The sequence below is a fragment of the Ceratina calcarata genome, unplaced genomic scaffold (genome assembly GCF_001652005.2).
Source record: "Ceratina calcarata isolate Rehan_Ccalc_2016 unplaced genomic scaffold, ASM165200v1 scaffold72.2, whole genome shotgun sequence".
Classification (NCBI taxonomy): Eukaryota; Metazoa; Arthropoda; class Insecta; order Hymenoptera; family Apidae; genus Ceratina; species Ceratina calcarata.
Genome location: NW_017178472.1, coordinates 555,142 through 579,167, shown reverse-complemented (window position 1 = coordinate 579,167; position 24,026 = coordinate 555,142). Strand labels below are relative to the sequence as shown.

The following is a 24,026-nucleotide window of genomic DNA, read 5'->3' as shown; positions in this document are numbered from 1 at the left end:
ATAATAACAAATTCAACATGCCAGCATTGTTTAAGTATACATATGTATAGCCTATACATCCTTAAGTGACAAGATAGTTGACGATCTAGTCGAGTCGCACAGGCAAACCGAAAATGCCTGTATCATTCTTTCGAGGGTAGCAAAATTTTGACATCCGGCCGTTGGATAAAAGTTCCATCGAACGGTTTCGTGATTGCGACAGACTTCGATATAGATATATATGTACATGTGTATTTGAATAGCGCATACGAGCGAACGGGGTCGGAACGAGTTTCGAAGCGGCGAGCGAAATCCAATCGACACTGACAACGCCGAAGTCAAATATTTAAACAGAGTTCCACGGGGATCGGTTGTCCCACCTCCAACCTTCCCTAAAAATGCCATTAATCCGTGTTTAACTTCGATTAATTCGCGGAACGGTCTATTTCACTTTTTTGGACGTCGCCGTCGCGCCGGTTTCCTACGCCCTAACCCGCGACATCAAGGTCGATCGTCCGCACGGAGTGGAAAGGTGGGAAAAAGAAACATTTCCGCTGGCCACGTAAATTCGCAACGATGAATAATTAAGCAACCAACCAGGAGAATGCAGAAATTACCTGACAAATAATAACGTACTACGAAACAACGTTCCAAATTAAATTGCGAACATTGTACGAACTCTTTTTTTAAATACGAAATTCTCTTTTAATAACAACAAATTCTTTTGTTAATCAAATATCGTTGAACTCTAATGAATGTAAAAATTCCATATTAATTACAAAAATAATTCAAAAATTTTCCATCCTGAATTTTTCAAAACTCCAATTTGTTTTATAAAAAACATCAGAGATGTTTTACCATGTTCAATTTAAATTCTGTATATTTGCTTTGGCAATGTTAAACATTTTAAACCGCAGTAATGCTTGCTTTAGGAAGGAACGTTTCGCGTACAATTGAGTCGAGATACAAATTTCATGTTGTCGTGATCGTTAATAACGATTTAAAGACAATCTGACCGAAGTTAACAGGGCGAGACCATTGGCCGTACACTTCGTGCCGGTACCGCGACCCTTGCCAAATATTTACACCGACCCCAACACATCTGACGTCATGAACTAATACCTTACCCTGTAATTAGCGCACACTGTGCTTCGGAGACTGATAATTATGCACCGAGGCGGTGCAACGACGTCGTTCCGTGTACACCGGTTGGGACCTTCGAGTATGTAACCGCCATTAACAGTACATCAGGGTCGTTGCACAGCGGCGAGGCGAGAGTACGTCCACTCTTTCAGAGTAAAAAAAAAGAAAGGAAGAGAGATAAAAAGAGAGAAGAAAAGCGCGTTGCAATGGAAACCGTTTACTTTTCCAAGAGAATCTCCATGACGCGTTTCGTAGAATTTCGACTCCGCGTAAGTAAAAAGAGATGGAGGGAACGCGTTCGCGTGTAAATATACATGCATCTGTAGCTGCGCGTGGAACACGAGAAAATGAAAAAGGCGTTCACAATTTCTCAACGAAGAAGAAAAAGGAGGAGGAGGAGGAGGAGATACACACTCGGCTTGGCACAATTTCGAATGATAACAAAGCCCGCGCGGAACGATCCTTCATTCGACTAACAGCTTTTTTATTTATACTCGTACTGTTAAAGCTCACCGACGTGAATCCGCCAGTCGTGTTTTCGCGATACGACCGATAAATCTCCTCGAAAATATTGCCGAACGTCAATCTCGCTCGCCAAAATTCGGTCAGGGAATAAAAATAGAAAAAGATATTGCAAGGTAGCGACCCTAGAGTTGAAAACGTTTCTGTTACGGAGAACAGTGGTGAAAAAGGAGTAAACTACTCTGCCGATAAAATGTGAGCCGAAAGTCAGCAAGTCATTTTGAGAATCCATTTCGAACATGGGAAACGATAAAGTCCGAATCCGTGTCTCTTTCTGTTGCATGTTTTATATCATTACTGATCACCGCTTCGGTCCTGAAAAACACACGAACGGAAACTGCGATCACGTGAAATAGTTGAACTCTCTCGAGAGAGAGGCGCAATCTCGTCTCGTTATTAAATGTGTACTCGTCCTCGCCTGTTCTACCTCGCAACGAAAAAAGAGCCGGTGCCTTCGCAAACAGAACCGCGCGGTGAAACTGGTTTGATTCCGACTAGAAAACTACGTCCTCGGGGGGTTTTCCTGGGACAATACGAAGTTTTTCTCGATGCGGAAAGTTCGAAGGGACAGAAGGAAAAAGTGTAAAATTCGAGGAACGATTTGGCATCGGGGCTGGCCTGGTTTCGTTCAACTTTCGATTATCCCCATTGCCGATGGCGAAGCACGCCGCAAAAGGAAGACAAAGAGCGTCGAACTTACGCTCTTTTCTTTCTATCGCGCGTCCAAACAGGTCGCGAACCAATAAGTCAGTATGACGATTTTCAACGCGAGATAGTTGCAAACTGAAACTTATGTCGCGGAGTTCTGTTCAGATCCAAAGGGAAAGAGGGGTTGAAAAAAAGCATCGAATTTTGTCATCTGATCTGAGAAGCTGTCCATGAAGAAAATGGACGACGTCCATGTCGCGTACAGTCGCAATTTCAGAAATTGCCAATAAAACCGACGCTGCGTCGACGTCTCTCGTGTATAGAAACAAACGCGAGAGGGATCGTAACGACGGTTCGTCGATGGAATAACTGATTGCTCCGCAGTGGCCTGGTTTTGATTCTGACAACCCTTGCTCGCTTAACGCCACGCGTAGCGAGATCATTCTTTTATCCCGAACCTCGTAGATGATTGAACTTCAGAATTAACCAGTTCGACTACCTTTAGACTAGTAATCGGTACAAAGCCGATTCCTTTAGTCTTGCAACATTTGTGCAAAGGATATCATTGAACCGAGAGATCCAAACGATGGTACAAGTATTCTTGTTTGGTATTTACGTTCAATGAAACGTAGAACGAGCCCACGTTTATCGTCGAGTCATTCACGATCAAATCCCGCGCCGAACGTTAGCTTTATACACTGTGCAGTTATACGGCAGCGGATTTGCTGGAAATCATACACGCCTGGTGGGATTACGTTTTTTTTTATTTTTTCCCCACAGTGAATTCAACTGCACAATTCGCAGCATGCAACTATGCCATAGAACAGCAGTACATCGATTCAAATTCCGAAAATTTTAAACACACACAAAAATATTTGCCGGGATTAAAAAAAAGAAGGGAAATAAAACGATGATAAAGAAGGAGGGTTCAGGATGCGTAAGAATTCACGTAGCACAACTATTCTTACATAATCCAATTCTGATTGGTTTTTGATCGTTAAAGTACTAGAACTCCCTTGCGAAACTAACATTTTTTATTATAGCACAAACGCTTTTTCAATGTTTACAAAAAACTAATCTATCATGAAGAATCTTATGTTGAAAACATCAGAGTAGTCACTTTCATCGTTTCTAAGTAAGAGCACTACAAAAAGTCTAAAATATAATTCATATGAAATAGAGCAAAACAGCAAACGCTTAGGAGAGGAAAAATATAAGAAACAGATTTAAGCTGTACACTCATGTCAAAAATTTGTCTTTTTATTCTGATCTCAATAAGAAATTTAGATGAGACCTATATATTTATACACGCGAACTTGTAGCACGATTACTAACCCAAATACGAACGCATCGATAAAATCATAATTTGCACTAAAGCTGATGTGAAGCAAAATAATCTAATTATGCGTGTACGTGCTGTCAATTATTTCAGTACATACGTTGCAGGTAATAAATCAAAATCATAGCCAGTAACATTTTAATCCTTGGCAGAATCAAACCACAGAGTTTTATCGCATAGCCCTCGGATTAGTCAGGCAATTATTTACGGAAAAATGTTTCGCCCTGGAGAGAACGACAAAGTTGTGTCACAGTATTAATTTAGGTTCCGTCGAATGCATAATTAAATTGTTTTCGCGCTTTGTTCTCGGAAACGAGTTCCTATCCAATGGTAGGCGTAACGACGAACGATAGAATTTAATAATCCGACGATAGGACACAATAAAACAATCGTTTTACGGGCTATAAAGAAGAGGTATGGAGTTCGATCGGTGATTTTCGTATCCTGAACAGCTTTCTAAGCGATCGTGAAACTTTCAATGTATATCGATGATCGAACAGTAATTAAGTAACTAACGACACTCGTCAAGTCGTCCCAACTATCTCATGGCCATTAATCTTTATTAGACCCGGAGATATCTAGATCATTTTCATTTCCCCTTGTAATTTAAAACCAGTACATAATAATAGCTATTCATACCGAAACCTTTTTCGTTTTAAATACAACAAACAAAAAACAGGATTCATAATACTAATTACTTATATTTCGTCGCGAAAATCATAAGATTTAGAAAAAAAGAATGGACGTACTGTGAACTCCAAATATTTAATAATAGTAAAAATCACTTTAATCGATGAGCTAAACACAGAAACAGGCAAAAAGTAGATCTGATTAATATCAGTGAAGATACTAATACACTCTGTGGTAACCCATAATTATTAATTTTCAAAGTGGCAAAAGAGGAAAGCCAGATTCCATATCATGCTAGAAGAAAAGGGAGTCGTAGTCAGAGAAATGGACAAATAAAAGGAAGAAAAGCAAGATGCGAACGGCTAGTTACGAGGAAAGAAAAACGAAGATAACGTACAAACAAGGGAAGAAAGAGGGCGACTAAGAAGATGGTCGTAAGGGGCGCACGTGCCCAGACAGCCTGGCGCAGATGCGATGTTCTTAAAGCGTTAAGTACACGCCACTATTTTCCGTGGGATTAAAGTCGGAAACGAAGGAAGAGGTTGGTGAGAGAAGAATAGAATTGGTGGGCGAGATCCTCGAAAGGGGAAAGAGACACCGATGGCAGGGAGTTTTAGCAACAGTGAGAACGTGTGTGGTTGCGCTGCGAGTATAACGACGCGATGGTGGAATGTGGAATACTATACCTACAGCAGAGAAGCTCTTTTCGCGCGGTATACACATATATTTTTATTAGTGCGTCCACCGCTAGTGGACTTTCCTGACCCGAGTTGCTAATTTCCCAAATAACCGAGAACGTAACCGGAAGGGTCTGTTCGGAACTCCGAAGCAACTTTTAAATGCGCACTAGACGAGAAGCAGAAAGCTAAAAAAAAAAGGATAAGAGTTACGTTTTCCGACTGGCAGTTCGCGAAAAATACGCGCGCCCTCGCGCTTCTGATTTCGCCGGATTAAATTCATCGTCAGGTACCGCCTTTTAAATTTCCACGACGTGATTAACCTTTTCGCGTTGGACTGGACTCATATCATGTACGTATGCGGCCAGCTTTTTAAATCGTAATGCAGCGCGATATATTTTTCGTTGCGTGTGCGTAATATGTAGGATGAGCGACTGGCACGAATTCGGAAAAAATTAAAAGTTTGCCCGATTCGTAGTAGTAATGAACCGCCGCAAATTAAGGAACTCTTTAGATCTTCGTTTCGTAAAATACGAGCTCTATACGAATCCTATACGACGTTCAAATTAAACGACGATTATGAATTTGATGCTTTGCGTTCTAAACGCGCTTTAAATTACCGAAGCGTTCCACTTAATTAAATTACCGAAGTGTTCGAACGATTACTATTAAACGTTAGCTCGTTGTCGAAACGTCAAGTCGATTTTCCAAATATATATCAAGAAGAGAAACAATTGAGAGAAATCGACGAAGATCCCAGTACGCAAACTATTCGGATACGTGACGCGTTCGCGGCATACCCTTTCGAGAACTATGCTCCATTTCCAATTAAGGAATCATTGTTCCCCGTGGAACGTTTCACGGCCGTGGTATTACGGGTCGCCCAGTCGATAGCTGCGTTTGCGGTTGCGATCCTGAGAAGCAACGTGCGTGGAGAACGATAACGCGGACGGTTCCTTCTCATTTCTCCCGCGGTCGTACAATCTGCATGATGAGACACACTAAAGCCGGATTGGGCCGGCTCACCCCTCAGGTACCTACGGGGACCCTCCCTTCCTTCCATCTCGTTCTCTCTTTTCGGACCCTGACGCTAGCTTCGTCTTTCGTACTCGTCCCCATCCGTCCCATATATCTCTTTCCCCTTCGCTTTTCGTAGTCGTATATTCGTTATCTTTCTCCGGGCGCATAGCTTTTCCATAATCTCCGCCAACTATTCTCTGCTCCCCGGAAAAGATAAAGACAGCTATGTATACGAGCCAACGGTATCATGAGAAAGTCGTGAACAGGGTGGAAGGACGAATTTTATCGATACACGGCTGTGCTAAATCTACGAGTATCATGAGTGCTGTATTGGAAATCGAGCAAAACGGGCAAAGGAGTACTCGTTGACACGAGTCGACCTACCGTTCCTTCTCCGATAATTAAAGTTCCGCCTTAATTATACCGTGCTCGTCGATCGAACGCGTCAACAAAATCGAAGAGCGAAACGCCAAGATGAAAATTGGAAATTACTTCTAAAGAACTTGACTTCTAGCGAAAAACACATATTTCAAACAGTATTCAACACTTGCACACAGGGGTAGTTTCCGAGTTGTAGCAATTTTGTCGTAGTTAGACTCTTACTAAGAAACTCCTTTGCCTTAAGGAACTCTCTTATATCAGTGTAGCAGGTAAGTGTCTTTAAATATTATAGGAGAAGAAATAAATTGTTATTGAGAGTGTCGTAAAGGAGACTTTATATTATTATACCTATCTTCCTAAACGTTCAAATAAAAAATTGTTTTAAAAAGTAATATTAGACGTTTTCTAGGCAGAATTATCACTTTCTGGCTACCGCGTAGCGTCATTTCTCTTTCTGTCTCCCCATTACGAGGTGCTAGATGAATTCTGATATCCGAAACTGCAACGCGTTCAGCAAAAAGATGAAAAGAAAGTGGATAGGTGCAGAGGGTGGTACAAATGGATCGTTGCTTAACGCGATTTCGCGTGCAAAGGTCAGCGCGCAAAAGAGCGGCAGAAAGGGAAACGAAATAATGCATCGGGCACCGGTCAAAGGGGAACAAGGTGGAATTGCATCACGCGTTCAAGTAATCGTCGAATCCGAAAGAAACTAACAGCGGAGACCGGTGGCACGAGGATCAACGTGGAGTGTGAGCTAACACGATCTGGATTAAATTAAGTGGATTACTAAAACGGAAAGGGGGAGTGAACGAAAGGACGATATACAGAGTGTTCCGTAACACGTAGACGTTGTTTCATTCATTCAAAACTCAAATACATTCGTGACAATTATTATTTGTATGACTTCTATGTATATAGTCACTTTTCATCAGATTAAACGGATATAAATTTTTTCGTAATGTGCTATAAATTATTTTAACTGTTGGGATAGGATGTTAGGTGAAATTCTGAGGATATCAATGTATCAAATAAATCGTAACGTGAACCTTTTATCCCTGAAATATTATCCATACTTCGCGAAACACCCTATACGTACCAATTCCCTCTAGCCATGGGGTAAGGATATTGGAAATGGCAATCGGGCATTTTGGTATGAGCCATGTATGTATATACTACCACCTTTGTCCTTAACCAGAGTGTACTAGCCCTGAGACTTCCAGTCACGTCGGAACGGACGGAGAACGATGACACCTCGAAATACCACGGTCTACACTAGTTTTGTGCTTCCGATCTTGCACGGTTTTGGCTACCCTCGGCATGCAGGTAGACCGGACGAACGTCCCTTTGGGTAAGGGAACAGATGCGCGCCAGGCCTGTTTCAATAATGGAAACTATTGCGGTTATTCGCTCCCCGTTCCATCAACCATTTTACTGTTTGGCACGAGTAACGACGCGACACGGGCAGGTGAAACGGCGGCGCTTGCTTCATATTTCACGGTTCTCCTGCCTATGGCCGTTTTCTGCCCGCAACTAACGACCAACCTCGGAGGATGTAATTATTTGATGGAAACGTCCCTATCGAAACAAGTTTAGTCTCTAATCTTTGGATCCTAATAATTAACAAGGATCCTGTTTTACTTCTTATTTATGCATCTTTTTTATACCAATTATCTGACAGAATTCGATATCAGTTTGATTAGAAGATGCGTTAACGTCACGACACTTTGAAGCCAAGTTCATCTACTCGAAGTATCTATGGACAGCTTCAACTAGTTTCCTTCAGTGTCGGTGATAAATTCTCAACGGGCCAAAATCGGACAACGCCGAGTCTTGATAGTGTTATTCTCAACTTCACTCGTACCGAGAGACGGTCAAGACAATCGCCATAACTTCCCAGCTGCGCGAGAAAACTTCGAAATCATACGGAAGTTCTTCCAGTCGAGGAAACATTTCAACGTTCACATTTAACGAATCGCCGATTCGATCTACTGGTAAATGCAAGCGACGCGTTCCTTCGCGTAAAAATAGCGAGAGGAGTGCAGAGGGGGACAAATACCGAAGACGATATTAGGAATGAGACAACGAAGTAACAAGGTTCCATCGCTCTTCGATTACATCGACGGAAGAGATGCGTCTGATAAATTCGCTGGGTGGGTGGACCCACTTGGGAATTGGGAAACTGTACAGTTCCCTTTCCTTCTCTTGCCTTTTGTCTCGGTACCGAATCACGGTGGAGGCGGACGAAGAGAAAGAGGAGGATTCGGGAGAGAGGGCGGTAGCAGAAAAAAGAAGACTCCTAAAAACCGTCGGAGGCCTTGGTCGGTGGCATCATCATCGTTGCGCGTGCATAACTTCGTGCTCTCTTGGCTGTGCCAGCAGCCGGCGAGGTATTGATCGGCGTGAACCCACGAGGACCACATGGCGACTCCGACTTCGTGCGACTTCGTGCGAAATCGGTACTCCTCGTGCCTAACATGGCGCCCGTAGGCGGTCACGTGGTCGCCACCCCCTCGCCGACGCGAGCTACAACCACCACCGGCGCAGGGTGCGCACTCGACCACCACAAGGGATATATGATGCAGCCACCAATTCGTCTCGCTCGCCCTAGCCGTTCCACATTTCTCTCTCACTCTCTCGCCCTACCGTCCTCTGACTACTGTAGTTCTCGTCTTCTCGCTCTTTCTCCCTTCTGCACTCTCTGCCTCATCGGCCGTGTCCTCTTCCGGGCCGGTTTAAATATTTGCATCGACCCAGGTTCAACGATATTACACTGAAATTTCGACCGTGTCGCAATCACGAGAAAACTGTCCCTTCATTTGTTGTTCACGCCGCTCGCGCTCGGAGAAAATTATTTTTTCGCCACTCGATAATGCGGTCTTTCTGTACCATTAAAAACAGCCATTTGTCATCTGCATTTCTAAGACAGTTCTAACTGGAACAGAAGTGCCGACAGTCGCTCGAATCGTTGCTACTCGTTTCTTTTCTGCAAAACGATCTGATAACTAAATGGACTCGAGTACAATCCAGCTTTCGGTCTCGGCTCATTTTTCCTCAAGACCTCCGACTCCCATTCGTTCCTTGCTTATTTTTCCACGAAACTCGGTATAGATCTTAAGCCGGCGGGCGTGGAGGATTGGTTGGACACCCGTACAAGCTGTTTAACATGTTCACTAATTCTTCGGGGAAGAAACGAGCCAACTTTTAACAGCTCCACGAAAACTTTGCCTTAATTAACAACGAAACGAAGGGCGAACTAAATTTTTAACTTCCTCCCGTACTGCTGATATTTGATAATTTTCTGGCTTGAAAATTTAACAGCGAATTTTTCATCAACATTGAAATCGAATTTTGGATTCAAGATGAAAATCTGTACAAGGACGCATAACGCTTATTAATGCAGCACGAATGAAAAGACAGGGGATCGCGTGTATCGCGTTAAATTGCGTCTTTTGAAGGGGATCGAATTTCCCTCGGAACGCGATGAACTAATTCGATATCTAGTCTCCGACCCTGCACATCTTTCTTTCACACCCTCCCTCTGCTCTTCTTTCTTTCTCCTATCTAGCAGGAATCTTGCGAAGATGCACATGGCCGGTTCGATCGTACGTGTATCGGACATCTTAAGCCACAATATTAGGAGGAAGCGGCGACGAAGAAAGAGAGAACAGGACGATAGAATGCTAGGGATGGGACAGACAGAAGTACAGGCATAGAGAGAAAGGTAACAGGGACTGGAAGGGAGAGAAAGAGAGAGACGGAGATGTTTCCGAGAGCCAACGGTGTCCGCTCCGAGTACCCTCCGGACACCCTCCATTTGTCCCTACCGTTCTCTTCCCCTCAGCCTTCCGTTATCTCACGACTGACGCATCGTCCTACGGAACAGAAGGGAGAATCGGAGAGAGCAATCGAGAGAGAGAGAGAGAGATGAAGAAAGAGAGAACGATCGATCTTTCGGAATGCCAGCCGTACCGACGACCGATTGAAAAGCTTCTGATTCGTGACTCCGGGGTGAGAAATCCTGACTCGGAAAAAGGCGATAGAGCCCCGGTCAACGAGCATCTACAAAGCTCCGATATGAATGGGGAGCGATTTTTAAATGCACCGCCGCTCGTTACGTCGAATACTATCCGGTAATTCCTTTCGGGACGGGTCACCCTTCTTCGATTCGATAAATCGCTAAACCGATATCGCCGGCACGGCCAGAGCTGCTTTTCGAACGGCGTTCGAATTCATGGTATATACGGGCTCGTGAAAAATCCATACGCAGGAGTTTCACGTGTTGCCGTGCTACGTGACGCGACGGTCGAAGAACCCTCATCCTCGTGTCATCAGGAAGCGACGCCGAAACACGAGACCTACTTTAACCGGATGAAAAACAACTCGATGACTACATCAGCAAAAAATTATCGCATAAAATAGTTTAAAAACGGTTCGGATAATTTCGTCGAACGGTCTAATGCATTCAGAAAAACATTCGACAATCTCTCTACAAAAAATCTAGTGGCTTTGGGCTGATTCGTTAATAATCAACAATATATCGAACTAATTTTTCAACGGGAAAAGATCCCGTATACAATCTCTTAACTGGGCAAGATACACGGGTTGGGTGACGCATCCTGCAAGATACTCGAGAGGCCGATCGATTTTGCGGGACAGGAGTCACGACTGCGGCAATGACCGCCGCAAACCTTTGCCAGCGTTCTCATTTTCCATTAACGGAACTAGCAGACATTTAAAAAAAGGTCGTACACTTTATTAAATATGCGTTCTCTATAGAAAAACTGCATCGCGTTTTCAATAATTTTAATTCCGCATATGTTCGGAATGTACGTCCATATTGAACCTATATACGTATGTATACGTATGTATATAAATACTGATGGAATATGTACGTGTTATTTTTATGCATGCTTTATTAGTATCTATGCCGATGGTGTTGACGGTTTGCAGTGTAAACATTTTATATTCTTCATTCGTGGGAAATTCTCGTTTTTCAGCTAGGAATACAAACATATTACTTCATTGTGTTAAACACATTACTACTACAACAAATTAAAGGATCATTTAAAGGAAGCATTTCAATAAAAGAATCATTCAATAGGAAGATCAAATAAAAGGAAGCATTTTATGAATCGCAAAATATAATATTCTACCGTACTTCACTTATTCATCGATATGAGAACAATTGCGATGATTATTCTCTGGAGCGAAGTTCGAGCAGACACTCTTAAATTCACGACAAGCAGGGGAACGATTTTGGATCCCGTCAAAGTTAATTATCCTAATATGCGGTTGTGGTTACCTATGAAATTTCCATGAAATTCGCAGAGGACTAACTGGTAGATCGCTCGCAAGCCTTCTCGAGGTTAATGGAAAAGTTCCATTAATAGTCCGTAGGAAATCGTGGCGGAAAAATGATTATCTGATAAATATCGGAAACGGTCTCGTGAGACACGGAGCCTCGCGGAAAAAACTGTTCTACTCACAAAGTTTTGAAAACTCGTCAGGGCTTGCAAGTTTTAGCGATCGGTAGCTCTCGTGAAACCGTTTCCGTTTTTCTAATTAACGCGCGAAAGCGCACGCCAGGAGGCAAGTAGGCAGGAGCGGACTTTAATGTCATCTCGGTGATCCCCGTGTAATCTGTTCGAAAGAACGTTTCCAGGCGAAACGACTACCACGCGCTTTTCTCCAACTTCCGAGGAAAAAGTCACGATGTTCGCGAGATTGTTCGGCGCTTTTTACATTGCGGAAAACAAAAAAAATTGCTCTATCCTCGGTTCTTCCTCGAACGATTCGCCTGGCGAACAAAGTTTAGATCAAACTTCATGTTCAAATTTTCTCCTGAAATCGCGGGTAGCGGTTGATCGGAAGAATGGTAATCGTAATTTCGCGTGAACTTTTCCAAGCGGCCGATGAGACGGGGAAAGCTTTTAAAGACCTTAACGATACTTGTGAAGACGTCGAAAGAGGTCCGAGATTCAAAAGGAGAAACGGGAGGATGAGAAGGGTGAGGAGACGGTGAGTCAGAACCGAGTAGACAGAAGCTTCAAGTTTATAAACGCAATAGAAAGAGAAACGAGGCGGAGGGATGGGACGGAGGACGAACCACTCGTATTGATCCAACAGATACGCTCGATTAAACCGCAAATTGCAACGGATTGCCGTAAGTTACAACGTATTAAGACTACTAATACCAACCGCGCCGCTTTCACGATGCTCCGCCGGAAGAGCTGCTGATAGCGACAGCGACTGATATTCTACCGACACGACGCGCGTGTATTTCACGAAATAACACGCGTGTAAACCCTAAACTAAGCGGAACAGGAACTTTCCAACTACATATCGGTTATACCTATTAAACGCGAAACATTATTGGGTGAAGCATCACGGTAATTCCAGTCGATTGGAATCTAAGAACGATATTAATTTTAGTAAGAGAACGGTAGAAACGAGAATTTAATTCGAAATCCGATCAAGGATGCAACGCTCGTGCATGAGCTCGGGCACGAAACTAAAGTAGCGTATCAAACCAGACATCAGTGTCTGGTTGTACACGCGGGAAGAACGCGGACAACGGCAAGTAACATACGTTCAGCAATTACGCCGTGGAAAAATCGCGAGCGAAAATCAACAATGGAGAAAAACCGGTGTAATTGAGTTTGTGAAACTTGTTCTCCGGGCGACGAAATGTCACGTACGTTTATCTCCGCTTCTCTCTCCTTTTTCACCTTCGTACTCTCACCCCGTTACCATCCTTTCCCTTTCTTTCTCCGCTTAAGGCGAATTCACACCGTTCGCTTTGCCCCGATAGCGATAACAGCTATCTACGTTCGATCCGACGAAATTCAATGCAAAGTGAACTACGCGAATTATATCGTTCGATCGAAATGTTTGATCAAAATGATGATGTACAGTACAGTGTTCACTTTGGTTTCAATTTTATCGAATCAACCATAGCATGGTTCAACCGAATTCAGAGCAAAGCGAAGAACGTGAATTACCATTCAATCAAAATGTTTGATCAAAACGATGATTGTACACTGTTCAGTCCGCTTTCGATTCCATCGAGACAACCGTATTGTTCTACCCAAATCGTACTACTACGTATAGGTATCCGTGAATTCGCCTCCAGTGGATGTACTATCTCTTGCCTTAACCTTCCATTCTGCGTCGCCCGCTAATTTGGTACGGTGAATTAATTATACATCGGTACGGTTAGACACCGAGATCTGTTCGCCCGATGGAAGACTGCCGTTCACCTCCGCACACTATTTCGAAACGAATTCGACGGTTAGTCAAAGGCGTGACGGAGCCAAGAATCCAAGGACCGCGCTCTGACCCCGATGACTCAGGGAACACCGAGTCGGAGTAATTCGCGGCTTTCAAACGATCGAATAAATGCGCCGTAAATTATCTCCCTAATGAGAAGAAATTTTTAATGGTCTGTAAAATTGAGCGCAACTCGCTCCGAGTGCCGGAATCCAACCGAAGCTGATTCGATTTGCGGAAAATCGATTCTTTCTCTCATGCGCTCTCGCGGAGAGAGGAAACTCGGAACAGGGGATGCGTTACTCGTAGACGGCGATGATGTGATTCTCTCTATTGAATTTCTGTATCGCGGATATTTTCCGCCAGAAACAACAACGTAATAGTTCCATATAAGAATCAACTCCATAAACAACTCGATGTTAGAGGGTTGTTTACTGCGTAAACTGTATGACCTTCCCTGGTAGCCGTGTTACACGCAAGCAAGGAATACGCGCGGCCCGTAAAATCTATGTTCAAAGCAATATTTCAAGCTAAGAGCGAGCAGCCTTTGCAAGCATTATACGCGAAGTGAGACGCTGGAAACTGTGAATAATTTTACAAAGGCATAAGGAATTATTACTTCGTAAATGATATCGAAGCACAAACAATTTTCTAACATAACAAATCGATCGAATCCTACGAACTTGATGAAATTAAATTTTTTTTAAAGTTTATCCGATACGTACGAACGGTTATTCGTCGAAAGTTTCCCACGTACGACTAATCATTTTTATTCGAGACGAATATTGTTGTATTTACTCGGAGGGTGGTTAGATTCGATTGTCGGGTGAGGCGCGCGTTGGCCGATTCGAGCTCCGCATTAAACTAGACCGTACTACTAATGGCCCTTTTCGTTCGCCCACCCCGTTCGAGTAAGCTTCTCTCCCCTAGGCCGGTAGCGGCACTGGCAGCGGTAGCGGTGGTAGCAGGGTTGCCACGCTGCTTTTGGACCCAAATTGATTGGACTGCGAATCGTCCGGTTTGAATTATTCATACTTTGTCCGTCGATAAACCAATTTCTGTAGCGAGCAAATCGGGGGAGGAAAAGATCGGCGTGGGCCACGCGACGCACGGACGGCCAACGTCGGGGAACAAAGAGCAGGATCGAAGCCGGCGGACAGAGGAAGACACGGCAGACGAACGAACGAATAAAGGGAGTAAAATAGGAGTAGAAGGGACGTACGCAAAACCCGTGGTCGCGGGTCAGTTAACTCCTAGGATGGACGAGATCATCGGACGAGCTAGAATTTAATTACATCATTCGATTCAATGACGCGGAAGATGCCTTCGAGAAAGAAAATAGACAGCGTCACGGTGCACTTTATAACTTTATCGAGCTGCGATGACCCGAAGCTGGAAAAAGAGTCTCGTTAACCTCTTCCTCGTTCCCTTTTTCCCAGCCACGCCTCGTTATCGACGATCCCTTACCAGACAGCGATACTTTATAATTTCTGGGTTAAGGACACGCGAATAAGTAGGGACGAATCGACGGCTGCGACGATCTAATTATCGCGGCGCAAATAAAACCAATTTCCGTCGCGGTAATAGAATGAAAAATACGCGTTCGAAAGTGCCTAGCGAACGGGAGGAAGGAGAAATGATATTAATGCATCGCAACTATCCGCTGCGTCGGGTTCGCTTTTGAAGTGGCGGTCGGACGTTATGAGAGAAGTCGATATAGAATCGGGAGCAACTTCCTCAACCGCGGCGCGGGACTCGATATTAAAGAATCCGCCCGGCAAGTTTCGAGTCGATAATAAAATCGCCAACTAATCGTCTCTCCGTCGCTGGAAGGCGGGAAAAGGGAGTGAAGTACGTATTACTGAGCTGAAATCGTCAGAAATGATGCGAGAGGAATTCCATCCGAGTTTCGCGAAGTCAATCGTATTTACAACGGGGTTTCCCTCATCCCCCTGGAAACAAGCGCGAGGCCAAGTCAACATCCGCGATAAGAGGACACTTTTACTTGTGCTCGAACGAAGAAACCGCTCGCAGCAGCCGCTGCTTTTGACCTTTTGCTTTTTCCCCCGGCCTGAGCGTACCAAGGGGGATCTTCTCGACAAAAGATTTATGAACCCCTCGGCAATGCCAGTATGCTACTTATTCTATCGTCGAGTACACACTCGAGGTTCACAAAAAATGCGGGGGTGGTATGTACACGCGACCGATCCTCAAAGAGAAATCTTAAAAAGGGCGCCTACCTCCGGCGCGGCGCGTCTCGCTATCGAATCAATCACTTCCAGGCTCGTACATCTCGTCAATTGTCTGGCATTAATACGAAAGCATATGGATTTCCGTTCTCGTATTACGTGACTAGACATCGATCACGATCACCGTGTCGTTAGTAATTCTTATACGCTCTCGTATAATGTAAAATCCTGATACACAAATTATGTGGAGCGCTTAAATATTCGTTTGTTACCTGAAAACTGTATCGCATTATTCATCAGCTGAACAGAATGCAAGCAAATACAATACAGCCTTTTACACTTACTGAAATGAGAATTGATTTGATTCAAGTTTCTTAAAAAAACGTATTTGTTCACAGAATAATTCCTTACTGTCTTCGCGGTGTTTCTGCATGACGCGCTTTGAAATTGCGAAAACGGAATCATGTATTACGATTCTCAAACGCGAAGTTAATTGACACGATTGCTAGTAATTGTAGTCGGTGGTTAGAGAGTACTCGAGGTCGAGTTGTACGTGCGCGGGTCGCGTATACGGTATGCTGAAACTAATCATAATGTATCCTCATCGGCTGGTGGGTCCGCGCTGTGATTGGTCCGTTGCGGTATTCCTGGCTGCCAGATAAAGTTACCGTAATATGGATTAACTGCCTGCTATAGTTCATATCCCGATCCTGGTGTTCGCATTCGACCGGGATGTAGTAATGAACTCGTAACTGGCGCGCTATCATCAACCGCATCCAGATTCGCGGTGTCTTTTAATAAAGTATTCTCATAATCGTATAAACACGTATTACAGGACCAATCGAACGCTCGTCTATGCGAGAATCATTATCCCCTCAAACGAATCTATCTTCGTCACAGCTTAATGCAATCTTTGAGCTTTTAAATTAGATCAATATTGTTTGATATCTCATGATGGAATTATAAGAATAAATAGGACATCTCTATGCATTTTAATTAGTTTTAATTATACATTAAATTTGACCGAATTTTCTCATTTAACAATAAGATCACGAACGATCGACCGGCCGATAGATTTATTACGTGTTTGGGATCCGGTCCATTTCGATTTTTAAACGTCACTCCGATTCCCAGCGCGCGTCGTCAGACTCGTGACTTGATTTACGACGTTTGGAAAGCGCGCGGACATTTTACGTTTTTCAAACCGTGAACGATCGTCAACGACATTCGGCGATATCGACGATTCGCGACGCGGTTCGTTTTCCCCGCGAACGTTGAAATATCACCGATCATCGATGATTTTCTCGCGTTTCCCGTAGGTCAACGATCCGTAAGATGAAAATTCCGAACAAACTGAAAATTCCCGAGGAATTCGTTCGCGAACGGGAACGGAAGAGAGACGTAAAGTAGATTTAATTGGCAGGTAATTGGCTAACGACGTTACCATATCTCTTTGAAATCGAGCTGTTGTAAAAATGAACATTAGCGCCGGGGCCCGTGAAATCGCAATAAACAGCGTTGGAAAACGGCCGCGTCAGCGATCCCCGAGTCCCTTGCGATGCCTCCCTTCCACAACGGCAATATGCATTTCCCGGTGATTACAATTTTGGTTCTGCGGCGTGGTTTTCCCCGTTGTAGAATTAGCAGAAATTCTAGCTCAGTGAGCAAAACAGTGCTGTTTCCCCGCAACGCCAGTGGCGTATTAATAACACGTGCTTCGAGTAATTTCAATTCCTGCCGCGGCCATCCCCCGTTACACTGTGGCACGAGTGTGGCTATCGGAAAATAATATGCGAACGAAATTCATAACGGCCTAATGAGCTTACGTAACGATACGAGCTCCTATCTCTGCTAGCGAACAATACGACAAATGTATTTTCAGCTACAGTAGAGTATTTAGAGATCGATTAAAGAAACGCACGGATGTATGTTTGCTCGAAACACAAGTGCGGAAACATTAAATAACTCGTCCATCGGAAAGTTATAAACAATATACTTCGATTCTCTAAAATCAATTACTAAACTCTGTTCATTCGAGCATGATAAGAAGATACGTATATAAATGAAGATCAATTGACTTTACTGACAGTCTGGTCGATTTATCTTCCCATTATCTCGAATAATAGACGTTCCATCGCATTTAGGAGCACGACCGTACCGCGGCAACTACATTATGAAGCATAAGTACCACTGACCGACATATCGCGTTGGAAAATTTATTCCGCTCGTAGTCGAGGATACTCTTAAAAAGTTACTTTCGCAAGTGGTGCCTCTTGTTCGTTATTCTTTTTTATGTCCGACGTTAACTTTCCTCTCTGGCCGTCGAGAATTTCTCGATTCATTTTTGTACCCTCTAATGTCGCTACGCTAGACGAGTACATAAAAAAAAAAAATAAACGTCCGTCTCGTTAACATTCGATAAACACGAGCTTTCCAAGCGCTTTGCGCTCCAGTCAATGCCAAGACTACATTGCTGGGATATCGACAGGAAGAGAGAAAAGAAGAAAAAGAGTGTCTAATACGGTCTGCATGGTTCGAAGATCCAAAAAGAAAGAAAAAACTGCGTACGATGACACGTGTCTGTTGCTCGATTATCTTCCTAGCCAGCGATGCTGTGAAAGTTTTTATTATAATGTCTGGCGTCCCGACGACGCGACGTTTACAGTAGCTCTCCACGAACAATCTACGAACAAGACCGTAGGTGCTGAAGTTCATAGCCAACCAAAAGGAAGTTATCATAATTTAACTCCCATATTCTAGTATTGAATAAAAAACGATAACTATTGAACTGACTTAAAATTTCACGAAAATTTCAGAATCGCACAAAAAGCAGTTAAATTCTTGATCGAATAATTGATTGATCAATGATTGATTTTATTTTTCGCATGACAAATAATCTATGAACTCCCATATAATTAATGAGTTCATCCCACGTTCAATTACTGTAACATCGTGAATAAATTCTACATCCCTAAAATAGTAGAGTAGTACAACTACACATCGCAAGAACTTAACTTGCTTTAGAGCAACCTATTTCGTTTCGTCGAAAATATTGCGGAAAGAATGATGGATGCTGTACGTCGGTCACGAAACCCGACTATAAACCGGAGAACTAAGAGCCGTTAAGGTCGAGTGGCCCCACGTGTGGGACACTTTGTACCCTCCCGCGTTCGCTTCTTTCATCTCGTGGCATCGCCGCTGACGCGAAGATCGGTTAACATTATCGTCGAAGATATCAATCAATTATTGGTTATACTCATTTAATCTGCTACGCTGTGGCAATTATTTCTCTCTTATTTATTCCCTCTTTGTCGACAGGAAGCAAACGAATGAAGTCGATAGCTTATCTCGGAGGAGCGCGGAATCGATAGGTTGGCGAATCACGGACGGACGAGTTATGTAGTTGTTCCAGGAATTCCCGTTTATATCGCGAGCTTTAATCATTTAAACGGAACACTAGCGCGGCGCGGCGGTCAATACTTTCCTATTCTTTTCTCGGTATCCACTTAGAAAGTACTGTTATGTCACTGATTAGAGTTTACCTACAGTCACCGAGAGCTGTACACATAGCATCCCCTTTTAACTGTGGGGTGAAACAATACCGAACGGTGGGGGAAGGTCCATGACCCTGCACCCGGTGCAACTTCCGTTCCGCATCGTCGTTGGGCTACTCGTCTATCCGCGGCTCGACTACCTATTCTATTTCGAGAGCAAACGCGCGCGAAAGAGAGAGAAAGAGGTATATTATCCTCTCTAGCGTAAAACAACCGGTATGGGGAGCGGATCTCGCGAACATTTTAATTCTCGTTCAAGCGTAATCGGAAGAACGCCGTTTTTGTTACTCGCGGATGTGTACCCAATGGTCCGATCGATAAGTTTAGAGTAAAGATTCACAGGCTAAACAGTCTACGGGGAAAAACGAGTGGTCTAACTAGTCGATTTTTCTCCGCTTTAAGACGCATCATTTTTCGTCGTGTTTATCATTCGGCTAAAAAATCAACCATTGTGGCAAACCTATACTTGTGACAAACAATCTAACAAATACGTGGCATATCAACAAAACGTAACCCGAGTTACAACAAACCAAAATGTAACAGATGAAAAACACCCCATATACGCATGTATCTGAACAATATTATTGAAGCGACTGGTTACACTCACCTAGCTCGACGTACATCTTCGGCCTGATGTTCTCCTGCCATGCAGCGAGGACAAAGGTGACTGTGGCGACAACGCACCAGCAGGATAACACAGGGTGCATCCTCGTTCCAAGAACGGTGCGCCTCATCTTCTCTCCGGTGGTTCCAACGACTCCGGAATAGTGCCAGGATTCGTGCAGGGGTTGTTCTCCTTCCGGTGGGATTCACGCGCTCACGAGAATCAAACTCCCGGACAACTCTCACGTGTACTATTATTATTATTATTACTATTATTATTATTATACCGCACCAACCACCGGCACTCTATTCTTCTTCTACTTCGCGTTAAGCGACACAAGCTCCGACGCGACAACGGCGGAACGAGAAAGGACGTGTTTCTAACACTCTCTTTTCCCTCCCTTTCTCTCCGCTCACTGCAGCAGCAGAACGTGCGTAGGTGCCGCAGTCACGTGTAGCGTGTTCCTCGTCGCTGTCGCATCCGTTGTCCACCGGCTCTGCTCACGCATGTTTCCTCACGGACGACCGCCGGCTTCCCGTTCGCGCACATTCACGGGTATTCGAACGCGCAGTGTGTGCCCGCACGCACCTACTCTCTGGATATCCGAAAAATCCGTCGGACAGATCGCGAGGGGATGAAGAAATCGGAATTCTTATACAAGTGGGAGAGAGAAAGAGAGAGAGAGAGAGAGAGAAAGAGGTGTGTGTACAGGTCAAACAAGATGAGTCACGAATCCGACACGCACGTATAGGCATACACAGTACACGCGGGACCGTACGTACGCGCGCGCCTGTATGTGTGTGCGCGCCTGTCTCGATGGAACGTCGAGGCAACACAATTACGAACAACGAAACGATTCGCAACCTTCGACGGTCGCCGTCATACTGACACCGCGCAGCGCGAAGACAGGTGACACACGCCCCCACCAGCGCGCAAAGAGCGCCCCACTCCGTGTCGAAACCGGTCGGCAGTTGTGCTAGTGAGCAGTTCGCGCAGCCGTGTACGGCGCCGTTCGCTCCGAGACAGCGTGTGCGTGCCTTTACGCGCCGACCGACGCACGCACACGTACGCACCCCTTACGCACGTGAATTGGAGCAAGAGCCACCCGGAGGCGGACAGAACAAGGGGGCAGTGGATGGAAAAAGGAAAACTCTCATGCGGGGAGGCCGGCGAGAAGGAGAGAGGAGTGAGAGGAAAAGAGGCACGGAGAGAGGAGAAACGCACCGAGCAAGCGCCGATTTTCAACCCCACCACCCCCGCGACACGATCACGCTGACGACGACGTTCTCGTCGACGCCGTTGTTGGTATCTCGTCGACGATACTACAGCGCCGCCAATCTGCAAGAAAAGAAGAAACGAAAGTTCGTTATTTGATTCTAAAGATTTAGAGGGATTGTTTTTATTTTAGAGCGGTGTTTGATTAAAACAGAAGACCGAAATGTTACTATATATATAAGTAAAACATTATCTTTTCTTATTCGCCATATCCAATATCGTCCTAATCCTCACGTTAATAGATCAGTGAATAAATTGAATTGTTTGCAAAATGAAAAAGATGGAATGCTATTTGAAACCGCTGTTAGGAAGAGATAAACGCCTCGTAATTTTCTACGGTAAATTATCGCACTGCTTCTTAACTCATTTCGTGGCATTATTCGTTCATTACGTCTTGACCCGAATTTGAGTCGAAAACGTTGAAACCACACTGGTTTTAACACGCTTTATTTGTGCGAGGGCGCTGAGCGAACGTAATAAACGTGTGGCTAACGATCACCTCGTTACGCTGCCCGTTACGTGTATACATGTATACTACAGTTATATACCAAGTTTTGTAGATGTACGTGAAAAGATGGCCTCCCCCCAGGAGCATCAAAACCCCGTGTTTATTTAATAAAAGTTTCCAACGTAGCGCGAATGATTTCCACTGGAGTTTTCATCTCTCGACAAAAAAAGATTATCCGGTGCAATCAAGCCGTGTTCAAATTATTCCTCCGTGTCGGAAAAAGTATCAAATATCTCACTACTCATGTCGAGGATTGTGTGGAATTCTCGCGGATATCCACATAATCAAAAACCATCGATATCCTCAACCATTATAAATAAACAGGTGAAATGAAATTAATCACGGATGGCGCTGTAAAGAAACAAGTACTCTTCTCATATTTCCCATTATCAAGAGTCCCGTATTTATTTAGCAGGATACTCATCGTATTACACAATTAATATAATTGCTGTCTGTAATTATGTACAGGCTGTCGCAGCATGCTGGACGTATAAGTTACTAGGGAGTGACTGTATCATACGAGAATGAAAAAAGAAGAAATTGCTTCTAAGGCTTTTTGAACTTGATTCGAAAACGAAAGCTCAAACATAAAATTCATTTCTTTAATTTAGCATTATCTTCGATTGCTTGTCGTTTTAGGAAACCATAGAATTGTACTCATAATTGAATCATGGATTTTGTTAATTCTCTTTGGTAAAGGTTGTTTTTCATTACGAAATAAGCTTGTTTTATTGAATAATATTGCGGAAAAAATAACAGTATCCGACCGACGATAGCTTGTGGGGACTATAAAAGGGGAAAACTCGCGTCGACTTTTTTCACGACAAGTTAACCAGCGCAGTGGCCAAGTAACAACGTTATACCGTTGACAGTCCGACAAATTTTTCCTATAGTTATACAGTTATCTGTATGCAACACTCGTCGACGATATAGGACGAGGTTGACGTTGTTCATTAGTTCGCCGAATTAAAAGTACCTAGCTGAGCGTACGTCGAACCCCTAATTCCTACGCTCGTGATTGGCTGTATGTTGCACTGCATCGTAGCCAGAGTTTGATCCCTCTCTACAAATGTACATTGTCACCCAAAAGTTTGCAGCCACTGAACGTACCAAATAATGAAACGATTCAGAAAACGAAACTTAATTTTATATTACAAAAAAAAAACCTTTCAGTTCAGAAAGAAGAATCTTCTATTTTTCTTAGGAGCTGTATATAATTTCAAATCCATTAAAGTTAACAATTCATAGATCTTATACATATAGATCCGACAGAAAAATATAGTAAACTTTTAGCTGACAATGTATACCTTTGAACCGTTATTCAGTTGGAATGGTCAGCGATGCGAGAGACTAATGGACAATTCAACGTGACCAATGAAATATTAATAAAAACGAAAAGGAGAACGGGGAGCTTTTGCTGACGGGCGAGTAACCGTAACGACTCCTCGTTATAACTCCGGCGCACATTTTCCCCGAAAAAGGATACGTAATCCCTAGTCGTACGTCTACAGCTATTATGTAATGTCGCGATATTACCGCAAGCATCTAATGGGTGCAACCTAAACACTGCTGTTGCTATTAACTAAAAAATTTCATAATTAAAGTTCACCGTCGCTTTAGAATTAAAGAGCACATAAGCTAACCGAAATAAAAATGTCATTCTGCTAGTCTGTGTGCTAATAAGTGAATTCTTATAGTACAACTACTCAATACTCCGACTTACTTGACATGCACACATGCAAAAATTAAATTTTCCTCGATGGAAAGAGTGGACCATATATTCATTATGCTTAGTATAATAATGCTTATAACTTCTCGAAAGGCCTGTCCATGTTTCTTATTGTTAGACCTCAAATTTTAATTTCAGTCGTGTTTCATGAAAATCTGTACAATGAAACTTGGAATATAGGAATTTTTCTCCATGTCGTCCAAAACTAAAGGTTTCATAAAAATTCACAGACTCCGAGATAAATTGCAAGGTAGCAGCTTCTAACTATGATTTTAATTCAAGTTATCATTCATTTGCATTGCAATCGAGTTAAAATAATGTTACAAAATTATTCCATTCTCTTTTATACCATTGACACAGTATTCATCAGAACTCGAAATGTTAGTTAAAAATTCAGGATATTTAATTATCAAACTGTTAATGTTGAGAAAATGAGAAATATTAAAAGCACTTATACTGCTTAATGAAAATTTAATTTTTGCAAGCGTGCATGCCAAATGGGTCAGAAATCGTTTTTGGTAGTTGTACATTAGTGTACACTGCTAGATCAACATAGTGA

At 43.4% G+C, this 24,026-nt stretch overlaps 1 protein-coding gene across 4 annotated transcripts in view; it reads right to left on the bottom strand.

The window, feature by feature from the left end:
- The window catches only part of Sema1a (semaphorin 1a), a 172,382-nt gene that overhangs the window by 121,019 nt on the left and 27,337 nt on the right, over window positions 1-24,026 (bottom strand). For 3 of the 4 annotated variants that reach the window (XM_018033611.2, XM_018033612.2, XM_026817940.1), the window contains exon 2: window positions 19,959-21,293. In XM_018033611.2, coding sequence (XP_017889100.1) covers window positions 19,959-20,085 — 127 coding nt within the window. In that variant the 5' untranslated portion in view covers window positions 20,086-21,293. The remainder of the gene's footprint in view (window positions 1-19,958; window positions 21,294-24,026) is intronic. The other variant, XM_026817941.1, reaches the window with a different exon arrangement.